This window comes from Carcharhinus amblyrhynchos, chromosome 9 (assembly GCF_965287045.1).
Source record: "Carcharhinus amblyrhynchos chromosome 9, sCarAmb.v2.hapA, whole genome shotgun sequence".
Taxonomy (NCBI): Eukaryota; Metazoa; Chordata; class Chondrichthyes; order Carcharhiniformes; family Carcharhinidae; genus Carcharhinus; species Carcharhinus amblyrhynchos.
This window is the reverse complement of record NC_137332.1, coordinates 103,660,723-103,676,537: the sequence shown is the minus strand read 5'-3', so window position 1 is coordinate 103,676,537 and position 15,815 is coordinate 103,660,723. Positions and strand designations below refer to the sequence as shown.

At 51.4% G+C, this 15,815-nt stretch overlaps 1 protein-coding gene across 1 annotated transcript in view; it reads left to right on the top strand.

The window, feature by feature from the left end:
- LOC145348236 (gamma-aminobutyric acid type B receptor subunit 1-like) overlaps nt 1–6,079 on the top strand; it is a 226,536-nt gene extending 220,457 nt beyond the window's left edge. Inside the window, exons 19-21 of the mRNA XM_080196436.1 lie at nt 129–257; nt 3,460–3,603; nt 5,783–6,079. Of these exons, the coding sequence (XP_080052562.1) occupies nt 129–257; nt 3,460–3,603; nt 5,783–6,040 (531 nt within the window). The 3' untranslated portion in view covers nt 6,041–6,079. The remainder of the gene's footprint in view (nt 1–128; nt 258–3,459; nt 3,604–5,782) is intronic.
- The last annotated feature ends 9,736 nt before the right edge of the window (nt 6,080–15,815 follow it).

Genomic DNA, 15,815 nt, shown 5'->3' with positions numbered 1-15,815 from the left:
GGCTGGAATTGAACCTGGGTCCCTGGCGCTGTGAGGCAGCAGTAGTCACCACTGTGCCACCGTGAATTGGACTGTAAGTCTTCCTTTCTGGGTTTGTTCTCTGATTCCAGTCTCTCTCTTTGCTGCAGGTTCTCTGTATGATCACCGCCCCGGTTACTATGATCGTCAGCAGTCAGCAAGACGCGGCCTTCGCCTTCGCTTCCCTTGCAGTCGTCTTCTCCGTCTACATCACCCTGGTCGTTCTCTTCGTCCCCAAGGTTTGTAGGAGCTCGCTCTTCTCGCTATCTTCTCGTGTGTCAGGGACACTTGTCTACTGACCAGCCCCTGGACTCCAAACATAGAAGATGCAGCCAACAATTGAGAGTGGGGGGGAGGGCGGGGGCCACCTTCGCTGCTCAGACTGGCTGGAACGAGGGTTGTATTCCTTAGGATTTAATCAGTCACAGAGAGAGTTGCTCAAAGTTTACAAAACAGCACCAGGCAACATGTAGTCTGAATAGAAACGTAGAAGGTAACAGCAGGAGCAGGCCATTCAGCCCTTCGAGCCTGCTCCACCATTCGTTACGATCATGGCTGATCATCCAACTCAGTAGCCTAATCCTGCTTTCTCCCCATAACCTCTGAACCCATTCAGCCGCCTCTTAAATACATTCAATGTTTTGGCATCAACTACTTCTTGTGATAATGAATTCCACAGGCTCACCACTCTTTGGGTGAAGAAATGTATCCTCACCTCCGTCCTAAATGGTCTCCCCAAAACCCTCAGACTGTGACCCCTGGTTCTGGACTCCCCCACCTGCTCCTGCTGCTACCTTCTACGTACACCACCCATCATCACCACCATGATGGGTGGTGAACATCATCCCATCACCCTGATGATGATGTTCTGCATCAGGGAAGATGCAGAAAATCCTTCCTGCACCTACCCTGTCGAGCCCTGTTAGAATTTTATAAGTCTGTATGAGATCCCCATTCATTCGTCTCGACTCAGAGAATCCCTACTTCCTCGCATCACATTTGCTGCTTTTGCAACTTTAGACCATTCTGAACTCCTTCTCGATCGTTTTATGAACTAGGACAGTTTCTCCTGATCTACTCTGATTCTGAACATCTCTATCAAACCTCCTCTTAGCCTTCTTCTCTCCAAGGGAGAACAGTCCCAACCTCTCCAGCCCATCACGGCCCAGAAGGTTTATCATTCCCCGAGTTGCCTTTTTGAGGTGAGATTTCCACCAACTCGTGGTGAAGGATCATAGAATCCCTATAGTGCCTGCATCAATTCCCTCCACGAGAACATCTTACCCAGACCCTATCCTCATAACCCCACATATTTATGCTACTCCCCTGAACCTATACATCTTGGGTCAATTTAGCATGGCCAATCCACCTAACCTGCACATCTTTGGGCTGAGGGAGAAAACCCACGCAGGCATGGGGAGAACATGCAGAGTCCGCACAGATAGTGACCCAAAGCCGGAATTGAACCTGGATCCCTGGCGCTGTGAGGCAGCAGCGCTAACCACAGCTCTGCTCTTATCTTTACTGGCTGGACGGAAGTTAGAACTCGGCATCATCCAAAAATCATGGCCGGGCCTTAAGGAAATGAGATTAGGCAAGATATTTACACACATTGGGCTGGATTTTACCTATCCTACAATCCCATGCATGATATATAAAATAGGGCAGTGCCAACCTCACCATCTTCCTGCCCACCTTTGAACTCAGACCTATATTGTAGCAGGGGGTGGTGGTGAAATCGGAAGTCCTTATGCCACATCAAATAGAATAAAGAACAAAGAAATTTACAGCACAGGAACAGGCCCTTTGGCCCTCCAAGCCTGCGCCAACCATGCTGCCCAATTGAACTAAAACCCCCTACCCTTCCAGGGACCATATCCCTCTATTCCCATCTTATTCCTACTTGTCAAGATGCCCCTTAAAAGCCACTATCGTTTCTGCTTCCACTACCCCCGCAGTGAATTCCAGGCACCCACCAACTTCGATGTAAAAAATTGCCTTGTGCATCTCCTTAAGTGCCCCTCGCGCTTAAACCTGTGCCCCCTAGTAATTGACTCGTCCACCCTGTCCATGCCCCTCATAATCTCTAGATTTCTATCAGGACCCCCTTCAACCTCCATTGTTCCAGTGACCTCTGACCTCGCCTCATAGCTAATGCCCTCCATACCAGTCAACATCCTGGTAAATCTTTTCTGTACCCTCTCCAAAACTTCCACCGTACTCTAATAGACACTGATAATACAGTGCCCAGGTCAGGAAGGAAGTGGGGGGGGGGGGGGGGGGGGCGGGGTGCGTATTGGGTGAAGTTTGGAGGGGTGGGAGGGTTGGAGGGGAAGGGGCTGGAGGGGGGGAGCAGTTTCTATCCAGAGGCTGCCATTTGCCTCCGCCCAGGTCCACTCGCTATGGGGAGAGACCGAACAGACAGGGGCCTCCTTTCTCCGGGAGGGAGATGGTTAAGGAACCTTACCTTACCTTACCTGAAGGAACCTGAAAGTGGTTTGTTCTGGTAAACCCAGGCCAAGAATATACTCAAGGCGGAGTTAGAAAGGTTTTCAATCTGTGAGAGACTCAAACACAGACAATTGTCAGGATTTGGAAACTTAGAATCATTGAACCCCTACAGTGCAGAAAGAGGCCATTCGGCCCATTGAGTCTGCACTGACAACAATCCCACTCAGGCCCTATTCCCGTAACCCTATATATTTACCCTGCTAATCCCCCGACACAAGCATCAGTTTAACATGGCCAGTCAGCCTAACCCGCATATCTTTGGTCTGTGGGAGGACACCGAAGGAAACCCACTCAGACATGGGGAGAATGTGCAAACGCCGCACAGGCAGTGACTCAAGGCTGGAGTTGAACCCGGTACCCTGGCGCTGTGAGGTAGCAGTGCTAACCACTGTACCACCATGCTACCCAGACACCCTGCGCTGTCTGGGAGAGAATGGTGGAGGTGGATCCTACCATAGGTATTCAAAAGCGATGGATTTGGAGAACGATGGAGAGAGCTGGAGAATGGGATTAGCTGAGGAGCTGGTACAGACACGATGAGCCGAATGGCCTCCTGTGCTGTAAAATTCTATATGATACTATTGTTACTGTGGGGGTGGGGAGAGGCAGGGCAGGAAAGCAGAGCTAAGACTACAAACCGATGAACTTACTGAGTGGTGGAGAGGGGCCAAATGGCCTTCCCCTGCTCCTATTTCCAACAAACTGCTGAAATAGCACCGTGTGGTATATTGTGTTGCATCTGAGAGGGGGCACAGAGAGCACTTGGGTTCTGATGTCTCACCTGAGAGAGATGGGCCTCTGTGGCAGCACAGGGCACTCGCTCAGTACGGCTCAGAGCGTCATCCCCTGGCACGGGGAATCTCAAACCCTCGGCATGTTTGGACGGGTATGAAACACTCACTAAGATGTGCGCCCGTGTCTTGGTGACAGATGCGGAGGTTGATCACGCGAGGGGAGTGGCAGTCGGAGCAGCAGGATACCATGAAGACCGGCTCCTCCACCAATAACAACGATGAGGAGAAATCCCGACAGCTGGAGAAGGAGAACCGGGAGCTGGAGAAGATCATCGCCGAGGTTTGTCAGGGGTGGGGAGAGGCATGGCCGCAGGGTGCAGTGGGGAGGGGCATGCCTACTGGGTGCAGTGGCGGGGCATGCCCGCAGAGTGCAGCGGGGGGGGTGGGGGCATGCCTGCTGGGTACGAGGGTGAGTGGGGGGGCATGCCTGCTGGGTGCGAGGGTGAGTGGGGGGGCATGCCTGCTGGGTTCGGCAGGGAAGCATGCCAGCTGGGCATGGTGGGGGTAGAGGATGAGAAAGTGTGTGCAGTAGGGGACGGGTGAGAAAATGCACCATCACTTCCCAGGAGGGCGAGGCCCAGCTCCCCCACCTCCCACCTGTCAACAAGACCGTGACTATGTTACGTCTGAAACTTCAGCCCTGTGCCACGTGACATGCCCACCAGACACAAATCTACCTGTTTATAAACCCTCCCCAGCCTCAGTAGCCGTTTGTGCTGGAGGCAGGGAAGAGCGATTCTCCAGACTTGCACCGTCCAGAGAGAGGTGGAGTTAATGGGCAGCTCAGCCGCGAGCTAGTGCTACAACAGAACGTGCAAGAGGGGCTGAATAGCCCCTAAACCCAGCCACCAAATTCAGAAGAATAAATCTCAAACCGTGCTACTTTATCCCGGCTCCTCCCAACGGCTGTGAGTGAATCCACTGCCCCTGCCAGCGGGTTTGTCGGGGGGGAGGGGGAGCGGTGGGGGGGGGGGGGGGCGTTGGCACGGTGGTGACTGTCAGATTTCTCACATTGCCTTCCCGACCTCTGCATCATTTTCCGCTTTCAGCAGGCAAGGCCTTGGCCAGCCCGCTGGCCCTTGCCCCAGTTGAGGCCCCCAAGTGGTCAGTTCTTGACCATTGCGATCTGCTTCCCGCCCAGGACTGCCGGAGGGGTTCGGGGTGGCGGGGGGAGGGGGGGGGGGTGCGGTGCAAAGAGGGAAGAGCGGGAAGTGAGCCATGTTCACGCAGGCTCCTATCTGTTGACTGGACTGATACCTGGAATGAGCGGGAAAGGTTGGACAGACTGGGCTTGTTTCCACTGGAGATTAGGAGAGTGGGGGGGAGGGGGATGGGTGGCAGAAGTGGGGGCGGTGGCATGATTGAAATATAAGATCCTGAACGGTTTTGATAAGATGGCAGTGGGAAGGATGTTTCCTCTGTGGGTGAGTCCGGAACCGGGGAAGCTGTTTCAAGATGAGAGGTCACTCTTTTCGGACAGAGATGAAGACTTTTTCTTCCCTCAGAGGGTTGTGGGACTTTGGAACTCTCTGCCTCAGTTGGGGGAACGGAGGGGAAGGAGGTCACTGAATATTTTTAACACGGAGGTGGATAGATTCTTATTAGACAAGGAGGGGGGGGTCAGAGGTTCTCAGGGAGACGATGTGGAATTCTAAAGACAAACAGATTAGCAATGGCAGAGCAGGCTCGAGGGGCCGAATGGCCTACTCCTGCTCCTATTTCCTACACTCGGTAAATCTGTGCAGCCTTTCTTCCCAACCGTTATGGAGGAGGCAGAGTGAAGCTCTTCAAGATTCAGTTGTCACCAAAGCGAATGATTGGGTTGGGTTTTGTCTCAGGAGAGGCTGCGTTGGAAACAGCCGGCTGGGTTGGCCGATTCTACCGTGCCCTGGGTTGGGCGCATTTTGGGGTAGGGCTGATTCTATTGTGGGCCGGCTCCCGGTGGCGAGGGCAAGTAAAAATTGCTCTCGGGAAGCGTCTCATACAATCCCTGCACTGCAGAGGGAGGCCATTCAGCCCATCGAGTCTGCACCGATCCACAATCCCTACACTGCAGAGGGAGGCCATTCAGCCCATCGAGTCTGCACCGATCCACAATCCCACCCAGGCTCTATTCCCAAAACCCCGAAATGCGGACAACTGGGACTAGCTTAGGGATTTTTAAAAAAAAAGGGGCGGCTTGGACAAGTTGGGCTGAAGGGCCTGTTTCCATGCTGTAAACCTCGATGACTGGGAGTGTCTGTGGGACGAGTGGCTGATCTGTGACTCGATCTGTCGCTGCACTGTGAGCGGATCCTGCCTGAGAGGAATTCTGGTTTCACCGTCGGCAGGTTGGGGGAATGGGGGTAGACGAATGGGGCGTGGACCCTCTCCCCCTTGGGGGTGGGGGGTTCACTCACTTTACTGCCAGTGTTGCCCCCCCCCCCGGGGTTTGACCTGCTCCGTTTCTCCCCCCGCAGAAGGAAGAGCGCATCTCGGAGCTCCGGCAACAGCTGTACGAGCGCCAGCAGCTGCGGTCCCGGCGGCGCCCCTCCAGCGCCGCCAAGGAGAACTTCACGGACAACCACTTCGGCAACTCCTCCACGGCGACGGGCACCGTCTCCTCCCTCTACCAGCCCGGCCTGCCCCTGGTGAAGTGCCTGGTCTCCGGCGAGCAGACCGACAAGCTGGGCCGCAACAACTGTGACGGCAGCCGGGTCCACCTGCTCTACAAGTGACGGCGGATTGCGGGGTCACCCCCCCCCCACCCCGCCCCCCCCCGGGCACGGGCTCAGGTGACTGTGGGGAAAGGTGGGGGGGGGGCGCGGCGGTGGTCCTCCGGGCCCAACGAGCACATCCACCCAGCGGGCGGGCGGACGGACGGGAGGGGGGGAGGGGGTGGGGAAGGGGGGGGGGGAGCTCAGGGAATGGCCTCTGCGTTCTGTCTGCCCGCTCACGCCACTGGATAAACCACAGCCCAACCCCCCCCCTTCCCCACCGGAAACAGGGCAAAAAACTCCCAGCCTGGACGCCATGGAAACCCAATCTCTTTTTTCCTTTAAAGTTTAGAAAGTTTTAAAGTTTATTTATTAGTGGCACAAGTACAAAGTACAGTACGGCACTGGAACAGGCCCTTTGGCCGTCCAAACCTGCGCCAATCATGATGCTCTAACTTAGCTAAAACTGTCTGCATTTACAAAGTCCGTACCCTTCCATTCCTGTCCCCTTCCTGTATTAGGAGATTTACAATAGGCTTACATTAACACTGCAATGAAGTTCTCCAGACAGTAAAGCTGCAGGAATCCCTCTGGTCTCTGTTTTCTTTTACTGTTTTTTGACAGCCATCTTTTAAAATCCTTTTGCGTTTTATTCGCAAGGTAGAATCCTTCACTGATTTGGAAATACGTCGGCCGTTCCCTCACTGTCGCTGGGTCAGAATCCTGGAACTCCTTCCCTCTAACAGCGCAGTGGGTGTATCTACACCACAGGGACTGCGGGGGATGTTCAAGAAAGTGGCTCACCCACCACCTTCTCGAGGGGAAACTAGGAACAGGCTATCACAGTGCTGGGCCCAGCCAGGAAGGCCCCCGCCCCCACGAGAGAGAGAGTAACCACTGCTGTTTACAGTATAACCAACTCTCGGCAACCAGGAGACCATTTCACCCAGAGATATCCCGTACCAGTGCCCTTGTACCTTCCCGCAGTGAACTGGGATTCTTATCCCAACACAACACCCATCGACAAAGCTTCAGTTCTGGGTAGGCACTTCTCCAGAATCCACGCGCTAAATAATTCACGTGCGGAGTGTCTTTGTTTCTGAAGGGGTTAAACCACTCTCACCCATCCCCGCCCCGCCACCGGGCCACTGTTTCAAAGGCCCGGCCCCACCTCCTGTGTCGATATTGTTAAGTTAGAGACAATCACAGAATTGTTAAGGTCCAGGAGGAAGCCCATTCGGCCCATTCTGTCTGTACCAGCTCACCCAATGATATTCATGAAGGGCCGAATGGCCTCCTCCTGCTCCTATCTTTTTCTCCTATGACTTAGTGCCATTCTCCTGCCTTTTTCCCCGTACCCCTGTACATTGTTTCTACTTAATAATCACCTAATTCCCTCTTGAACGCCTCGATTGAACCTGCCTCCCTCACACGTCGGGCCAGTGTATTCCAGATCCCCCACCGCTCGCTGCGTGAGAAAGTATTTCCTCGCATCACATTCGCTCTTTTTGCAAATCTCTTTAAATCTGTGCCCTCTCGCTCTCGCTCCTTGGATCCGGTTTCTCCCTATTTACTCTATCCCCAGGCCCTCCCCCACCTCCTGAACACCTCGATCAAATCTCCTCTCAGCTTTCCTCAACCGTGCTCGATTGTTGCTGGCCTGGATCCAGTTTCAGCCCCAAACTCTCTCCTCGGCCTGGGAAGGTTGGGCATGCAGTGGGAAGAGGAGTGGGGTGGGAAGGGAGGGGGGGGTGAATGGGAGAGTGCACTGGGTCAGGGAGTGAGGGCAGTGGAGGGGGGGTGTAATGTGAGCCATGGAAGATTTCAATCTTCAATGCGATGGACGTTCGAAACGGGACATATCCAGGATTTTCCCTGGGATCCTGAAGGCGTCTCTAATAGTCCAGACTTGGACAATCCCCGCTCCCCCCCACCCCCGGCTTCACCATGATGTAAATGCTGGTTACAATATTTTTTAGTCAGTTTGGAGGGAAGTTGGAGGTCTCGGGGGCTGGGCTGCTGTGTGCCAAATTGTCCTCCCCACACACTTTGGGGCCAACCGGTCGCTGGATTCTTACGACTGGAGCAGGGCGTGGACGGCACCCCAGCGGGAGGAAGCGCCATCCGGTAAACGATTCAGGGTGCAGAGAGAGGCCACCGCTCGTACCACGTGGGGCTTGGCCATTGCAGTGGCACCCCAGGCGGAACTGGAAGGGTGGGCCACAGAGCCAAAACAGGCGGCATCATATCAGTACCCCTCACCCTCCCCCCACTCCTCCCCTCGCTCTCCCACCCCCTTGCACGCACGGTCCGGTAAGCTCACTGGACTCGCCTGGTTAACTCTGCTTCTCCCTCCACAGATGCTGCCAGACCAGCTCAGTATTTGTTTCCCCAGCATCTCCTGCTTTTATTTAGATCTGAAATTCCGTCACCATGATTTCACCAACGCTGAGTACCAGCTCCGGGGGGAGAGGTGGGCGGGGGGGGGGGGGGGGGGGGGCGTGCGGCGCAGGGGAGAACGGCCATAAGTCATAGCCGCAGAATTAGGTCGTTCGGCCCATCCAGCCTGCTGCACCACTCAATGGAATCATGACTGATCTGGGGTGATAATCCTCGTTGTGGGCGGCACGGTGGCACAGTGGTTAGCGCTGCTGCCCCACAGCGTCAGGGGCCCCGGTTCAATTCCCAGCTTGGATCACTGTCTGTGTGGAATCCGCACATTCTCCCCGTGACTGCGAGGGTTTCCTCCAGGGGCTCCGGTTTCCTCCTGATGTTATGTGGATTGGCCATGCTAAATTGCACCTCGTGGCAGGGGGATTAGCAGGGTAAATGTATGTTGCTACAGGGAAGGGCCAGGGTGGGATTGCTGCCAGTGCAGGCTCGATGGGCCGAATGGCTTCCTCCTACACTGTAGGATTCTATGATGCTACCTCCACTTTCCCGCCTTATCCTCATAACCCTCGATTCCCTTACTGATTAAAAATCTCTCTATCCCTGCCTTGAACAGCCCTCTGCGGTAAAGAATTCCACACATTTATTGAAGTAAAATAAAGTTGCCATAGTTCCAGATGACCATAGGGTGCTCTGCTCTTTGAGCTGTCTGGTGGGGATTGAAATTGAGGGTCACCACACCTCAGGCAACGGGCAAGGTTGAGAAGGCGGGGCCTTTCACGAGTGACTGTAGCTGGTTATGGGAATTGAACCCATGCTGTTGGCATCGCTCTGCATCACCAACCAGCCATCTGCCCAACTGAGCTAAACCTTACAGATCCACTACCTTCTGAGAGGGGACATTACTCCTTATCTCTGCCTTAAATGGGCTCTTACTCTGAGATGATGCCCTCTGGAAGGGCAAACAATCTCTCAGCATCTACCCTGTTAGGCCCCGTGGGTATAGTGCAGAAGGAGGCCATTCGGTCCATCGAGCCTGCACTGACCACAGTCCTACCCAGACCCCCACCCCGTAAACCCATGTGGTTACCTTGCCAATCGCCCTGACACTACAGGGTAATTTAAAGTAAAGTTTATTTATTAGTTACAAGTAAGGCTTACATTAACACTGCAATTAAGTTATTGTGGAATTCCCCTGGTCGCCTTACTCCAGCACTTGTTCGGGTCAATGCAACTAGCCTGCATGTCTTTCAGACTGTGGGAGATTAGCCATTTAGCATGGCCAATCAACCTAACCTGCACATCTTTGGACTGGGGGAGGAAACCGGAGCACCTGGAGGAAACCCATGCAAACACGGGGAGAATGTGCAAACTCCACACAGACAGTGACCCGAGGCCGGATTTGAACCCGGGTCCCTGACGCTCTGAAACAGCAGTGTAACCAGTGTGCCATCGTGCTGCCCTCATGTCACAATCAGGTCACCTCTCATTTTTCTAAGGCTATCAGGTGCAATCCTATCTCTTTTATTTGCCCCCGCCCGCCCCCCCCCCTCCCACCCCCACAAGTTCAATTGCAACGTGGTCTAATCAAGCAAGAAGCCAGATGCAGTCCTCTCTGCCCTCAGGCTCTGCAGCATCCTGTTCTCCCACCACGCTGAGTAACACCGTCCCTACTTACTCCGCACAGTTTTTACGTTGAGAGCATTGTGGCCATTTCGTCTGTGTTCTTCCAAAACAAGAGTCACGTTCGCTTCCTGACCCGTGCTGTGTCCGACTGCGCAAGCTGCTACTTTAGCGTGCCATAGTGGTTTGGAGCCGTGTTGTCCTGTTATATTGGAAAAGTGAATGGTGATCATTAGCGATGTACATTGCACCAACCGGTATAGGATTCCACATCTCCAGATGCATGGATGGTACTGCCACCGCACACTCACTGTAATCAGAAAGGACTTATTTCTAATAAAACACCTCTGTATATTCTGTACCTCGTGGTTGTTGTTACACACTGATTATAATCGCTCACCTTCTGGCCCCCAGTGTCCTTTCTCTTTTAATTTATTCATTTTTATGGGATCATAGAATCCCTACAGAGCAAAAGGAGGCCATTTGGCCCATCAAGTCTGCACCGACCGCAATTCCACCCAGGCCTTATTCCCATAAACCCCTCAAAATTATATACCCTGCTAATCCCCCTGACACAAGGGTCAATTTAGCATGGCCAATCAACCTAACCCGCACATCTTTGGACTATGGGAAGAAGGCGGAGCTCGTGGAGAAAACCCATGCAGACACGAGGAGAACGTGCAAACTCCACACGGACAGTGACCCGATCTGGGAATCGAACCAGGACCCCTGGCACTTTGAGGCAGTAGTGCTAACCTAGTGCTGCCAGGATGTGGGTTGGGCCAGTATTTAATGCCCATCCCTCATTGCCCTCCATTTCAGAGGGTATTCGCAAGTCAACCGCTGTGCCTCACATGTAGGTCAGACCGGGTAAGGAGGGCAGATTTCCTTCCTTAAAGGGGCATTAGTGAACCAGATGGGTTTTTGTTTCAAAACAACAATTGACAATGGTCACCATTAGACTTTGGATTCCAATTTTTAATTGAATTCAAATTTTACCATCTGCCATGATGGGATTGCGAATTCAGGTCCCAGGACCATTATCCTGGGTCTTTGGATTGCTAGTCTGGTGACGATACCACTATGTCGTTGCCCCCCTATACTGAATTGTGAGCTAAGGTGATAAGGTACATGAGGAGGTCTGGCCCTGGCGACATTATAGAAGGCGTTGGGAAAGGCTTTCTGGTGAAGTTGCAGCATCAGCGGTGGTCTTTGGGACAGAGGGTCAGGGATATGGATCCCAGCCAATGCAATGGCAGGACCTCAAAGTTGAAGGGCAGCACTCCAGTACAGCACTGCAGGGGAGCATTGTGCCGTCTTTTAGCTAAACCAAGGGCCCCATCTGTTCTCTTGAATCGCATAGAAATGTAAAAGGTGGGAGCAGGAGTAGGCCATTTGGCCCTTCAAGCCTGCTCCCCCATTCACTATGATGAAGGGGAATCCTCTATCTGATGCTGCCGCCCTCTCTCCCTACCTCCTTTGTGCCTTGAGAGTCTAGAAATCTATTTCCTTCTGTAATACATTTAGTAACTTGGCCTCCACGGCCTTCTAGGGCAGAGAATTCCACAGGTTCACCCCTCTTTGAGTGAAGAGACTGTGACCCCTGGTTCCAGACAACCTCCCCCACCCCCCACACACCAGCCCAGCTAGAAGATACAACATCCCTGATCTGATCTGTCTCCATCCCTGTCAGAATTTTATACATTTTAATTAGCTCCCTCCCCTATTCTTCTAAACTCCAGTGAATACAGGCCCAGTCAACCCAATCTGTCCTGACATGACAATCCTGCCATCCCAGGGATCAGGCTGGTGAACCTTCAGTGTACTCCCTGTATGACAAGGATATCATAGTGAAGAAAATATATCACAGTCAAGACAGTGAAGAAAGTTATCTCCAATTGCAATGGGATCTTTATCAATGAGCCAGTGGGCTGGCAAATGGCAGATGGAGTTTAATTTAGATAAATGTGAGGTGATGCATTTTGGTAGATTGAACCAGGGCAGGACTTACTCAGTTAACGGTAGCGCGTTGGGGTGAGTTACAGAACAAAGAGATCTAGGGATACATGCTCATAGCTCCTTGAAAGGGGAGTCACAGGTGGACAGAGTGGTGAAGAAGGCATTCAGCATGCTTGGTTTCGTCAGTCAGATTAGGAGTTGGGACGTCTTGTTGAAGCTGTACAAGTCATTCATAAGGCCACACTTGGAATACTGTGTGCAGTTCAGGTCACTCTGTTAGAGAAAGCATATTATTATTCTAGAAAAAGTGCAGAAAAGATTTACTAGGATGCTACCAGGACTTGATGGATTGACTGGGACTTTTTTGTCTGGAGCGTAGGAGGCTGAGGGAGATCTTATAGAGGTCAATAGAACAATGAGGGGCACAGATCAGCTAGATAGTCAATATATTTTCCCAAAGATAGGGAGTCTGAAAGTAGAGGGCATAGGTTTAAGGTGAGAGGTGAGAGATACAAAAGTGTCCAGAAGGGCAATTTTTTCACATAGAAGGTGGTGAGTGTCTGGAACAAGCTGCCAGAGGTAGTAGTAGAGGCAGGTACAATTTTGTCTTTTAAAAACCATTTAGACAGTTACATGTAAACATTGGGTATAGAGGGATACGGGCCAAATGTGGGCAATTGGGATTAGCTTAGGGGTTTTAAAAAAAAGCAGCATGGACGCATTGAGCCGAAGGGTCTGTTTACATGCTATAAACCTCTATGACTCTATCCTTTCTTAAATAAGGAGACCAAAATTGCCACAATACTCCAGGTGTGGCCTCACTATGGCCCTTTACAGCTGCAGTAAGACATCCTTGCTCCTGTACCCAGGACCTCTTGCAATGAAGACCAACATACCAATTGCCTTTCTAAACCTTTGCTGCACCTGCACGCTTGTTTTCAGTGACTGGTGTATAAGGCCAACACCTGTCCCTTTGTATATCAACATTTCCCAACCTATCACCATTTAAATAATACTCTGCCTTTCTGTTTTTCCGACTGAAGTAGATAACTTCACGCTTATCCACGTTCTGCTGCATCTGCCCTGTATTTACCCACTCACCCAACTTGTCCAAATCCATCTTAAAACCTCTTTACATCCTCCTCACCACTCACATCCCCACCGAGTTTTTGTGTCATCAGCAAACTTGCAAATATTAAGAAACAGCAAACTACTGTGGATGCTGGAGTCATAGATTCATGAAATCCTTACAGTGCAGAAGAAGGACATTTGGCCCATTGAACCCAGGCCCTATCCGTATAATCCTGTGCATTTATCCCAGCTAGACCCCCTGACACTAAAGGGCAATTTGTTATAGCCAATCCACCTAACCCACACATCTTTGGACTGTGCGAGGAAATCAGTGCACCCAGAGGAATCTCACGCAGACGTGGGGAGAATGTGCAAACTCCACACAAACAGTGACCCAAGTTGGGAACTGAACCCAGGTCCCTGGCGCTGTGAGGCAGCAGTGCTAACCACCATGCTGAAGGGTCATCCCGACACAAAACATTGGTGCTATTCTCTCTCCAGATGCTGTCAAACTCGCTGAGTTTCTCCAGCATTTTCTGTTTTTGTTGCAAATATTACATTTGGCCCTCTCATCCAAATCAATGACGGGAAAGTGAGAGTAACATTGATTTAGTTCAAATTCATTCAAAACCAAATCACCATTGTTTTGGCCAGTGTGGAGTATGCTGGGAACGCCAGCGACCCTGGGTTCTCCCCTCACTCGGGAGAGTGGGTTCCTCCAGAACTGTAATCGCCACCCAGGAACTCCATGTGTGCCCGCTCGCCGCGACCCACCCAGAATCCTGCTGCTTCTACAGCCAAGGTGTGACCCACTGACCACAAGGGATTCAACATCAGAGGCATGGGAATGGAGGAGGAAGAGGGGAGGAACACACGCCGGAAGATAAGAGAGAAAGGAACAGGAAGAAAGAAAAGCAGAAGAGGAGGAACTGCTGTAAAAGGTAAGGTTGCCATACTCCCAGAAGCTGCTCTAACCTTAACCTGAGGATCGCCAAGCTTGAGGCAGGAGGAGAGGATGGAGCAAGGTTGAGAAGATGGGGCCTTCATGAATAACTCAGCCGGTACGGGAATTGAACCTACGGTGTTGGCGCCACTCTGCATCAAAGGCTAACTTGCTATAGAGGGAGTACAATGAAGGTTTACCAGGCTGATTCCTGGATGGCAGCTCTGTCATATGAGGAGAAGACTAAGTTGGTTCAGATTCATTGGAGTTTAGAAGAGTGAGAGGGGATCTCATAGAAACCTATAAAATTCTAACGGTGTAGATTCAGAAAGAATGTTCCCAATGGTAGGAGAGCCTAGAACCAGGGGTCACGGTTGAGGATAAAGGTTAAACTTTTAGAATTGAGGTAAAGAGAAATTTCTTCACCCAGAGGGTGGTGAATGTGTGGAATTCACCACAACAGGATGTAGTTGAGGCCAAAACATTGGCCAAAACATTGTGTGATTTCAAGAAGGAATTAAATATAGTTCTTGGGACTAAAGGGAATCCAGGGATATGGGGGGGGGAAGGGGGAATCAGGATATTGAATTTTATGATTAGCCATGATTAAACTAAATGGTGGAGGAGGTTTGAAGGGCAGAATGGCCTACTCCTGCTTCTAGTTTTTATGTTTCTATGTTTCCATCTAACATTGTGTTCTCCGACGATGTGCCCAAAGGGTAAAACCTGGGTTGCAAAATAGGAGGAGGCTAAGGATAAATCCTTGGGGAACACCAGGGCAAATCAGCTCTGATTGGTGTTGCATGGACAATGCACCAGGAAACCATTGTTCGCAATGCTTCCCCATGGCAACGCTTCACCCAATTAGAGTCAACCAACCCTTTACCCCAAGGTATAAATTGTCGCTCGCTTTGCAATTTGGTATTCTTGAGATTCTAGTCCTGATGAATGGCAGATGAAAAACTTTGACAGCACATCTCTTTTTTCAGCAATGCTCAAGTCCTGTCCTACCAAGTGAGTTGTGAGCTGGATGCATAGTAATAGTAATGGAAGAGGAGACAGAGGAGAGGCAACAGGAGAGAATCCAAAGTTACAAGTTGTGAGTGATCATTTAATGGGGGATTAGGAGCCGGATTAGGGTCTACTCCTGAGGGTTTGTAGATCAGGAAATGCTGGATTTCCCAGCAATCCCCGGGGACTAATGGTTTCTGTCATTTCACTCCACCTTGTGGACTATGAAGGGCCTTGAACCTCCCAACATCAAACATGTGACCTATTAATGGGCATCCATCAGAATCCTCAGAAGTTAGTGAGCAGCAACCCTTCGCTAAATTATTTTCATAGAATTTTTGAATCCAACAGTGCAAAAGAGGCCATTCAGCCCATCGAGTCTGCCCAACTCTGACTAAGTATCTTACCCAGATCCTCTCCCTGTAACCCCATACATTTCCCATGGCTAATCCATCTAATTTACACATCTTTGGACACTAAGTGGCAATTTAGCATGGCTAATCTGCCAAACCTGCACATCTTTGGACTGTGGGAGGAAAATTGAGCACCCAGAGGAAACCCACGCAGACATGGGGGGAATGTGCAAACTCCACACAGACAGTGACCTGAGGCCAGAATTGGTCCCTGGCATGGGAGGTGGCACTGCTATCCACTATGCCACCATGTCACCTAAGGTGGTGCCTTCTTGAACCATTGCAGTCCTATATGGAGGTACACCCACAGTGCTGTTAGGGAGGGAGTTCCAGGATTTTGACCCAGTGACAGTGAACAAATGGCCCATATATTTCCAAGTCAGGC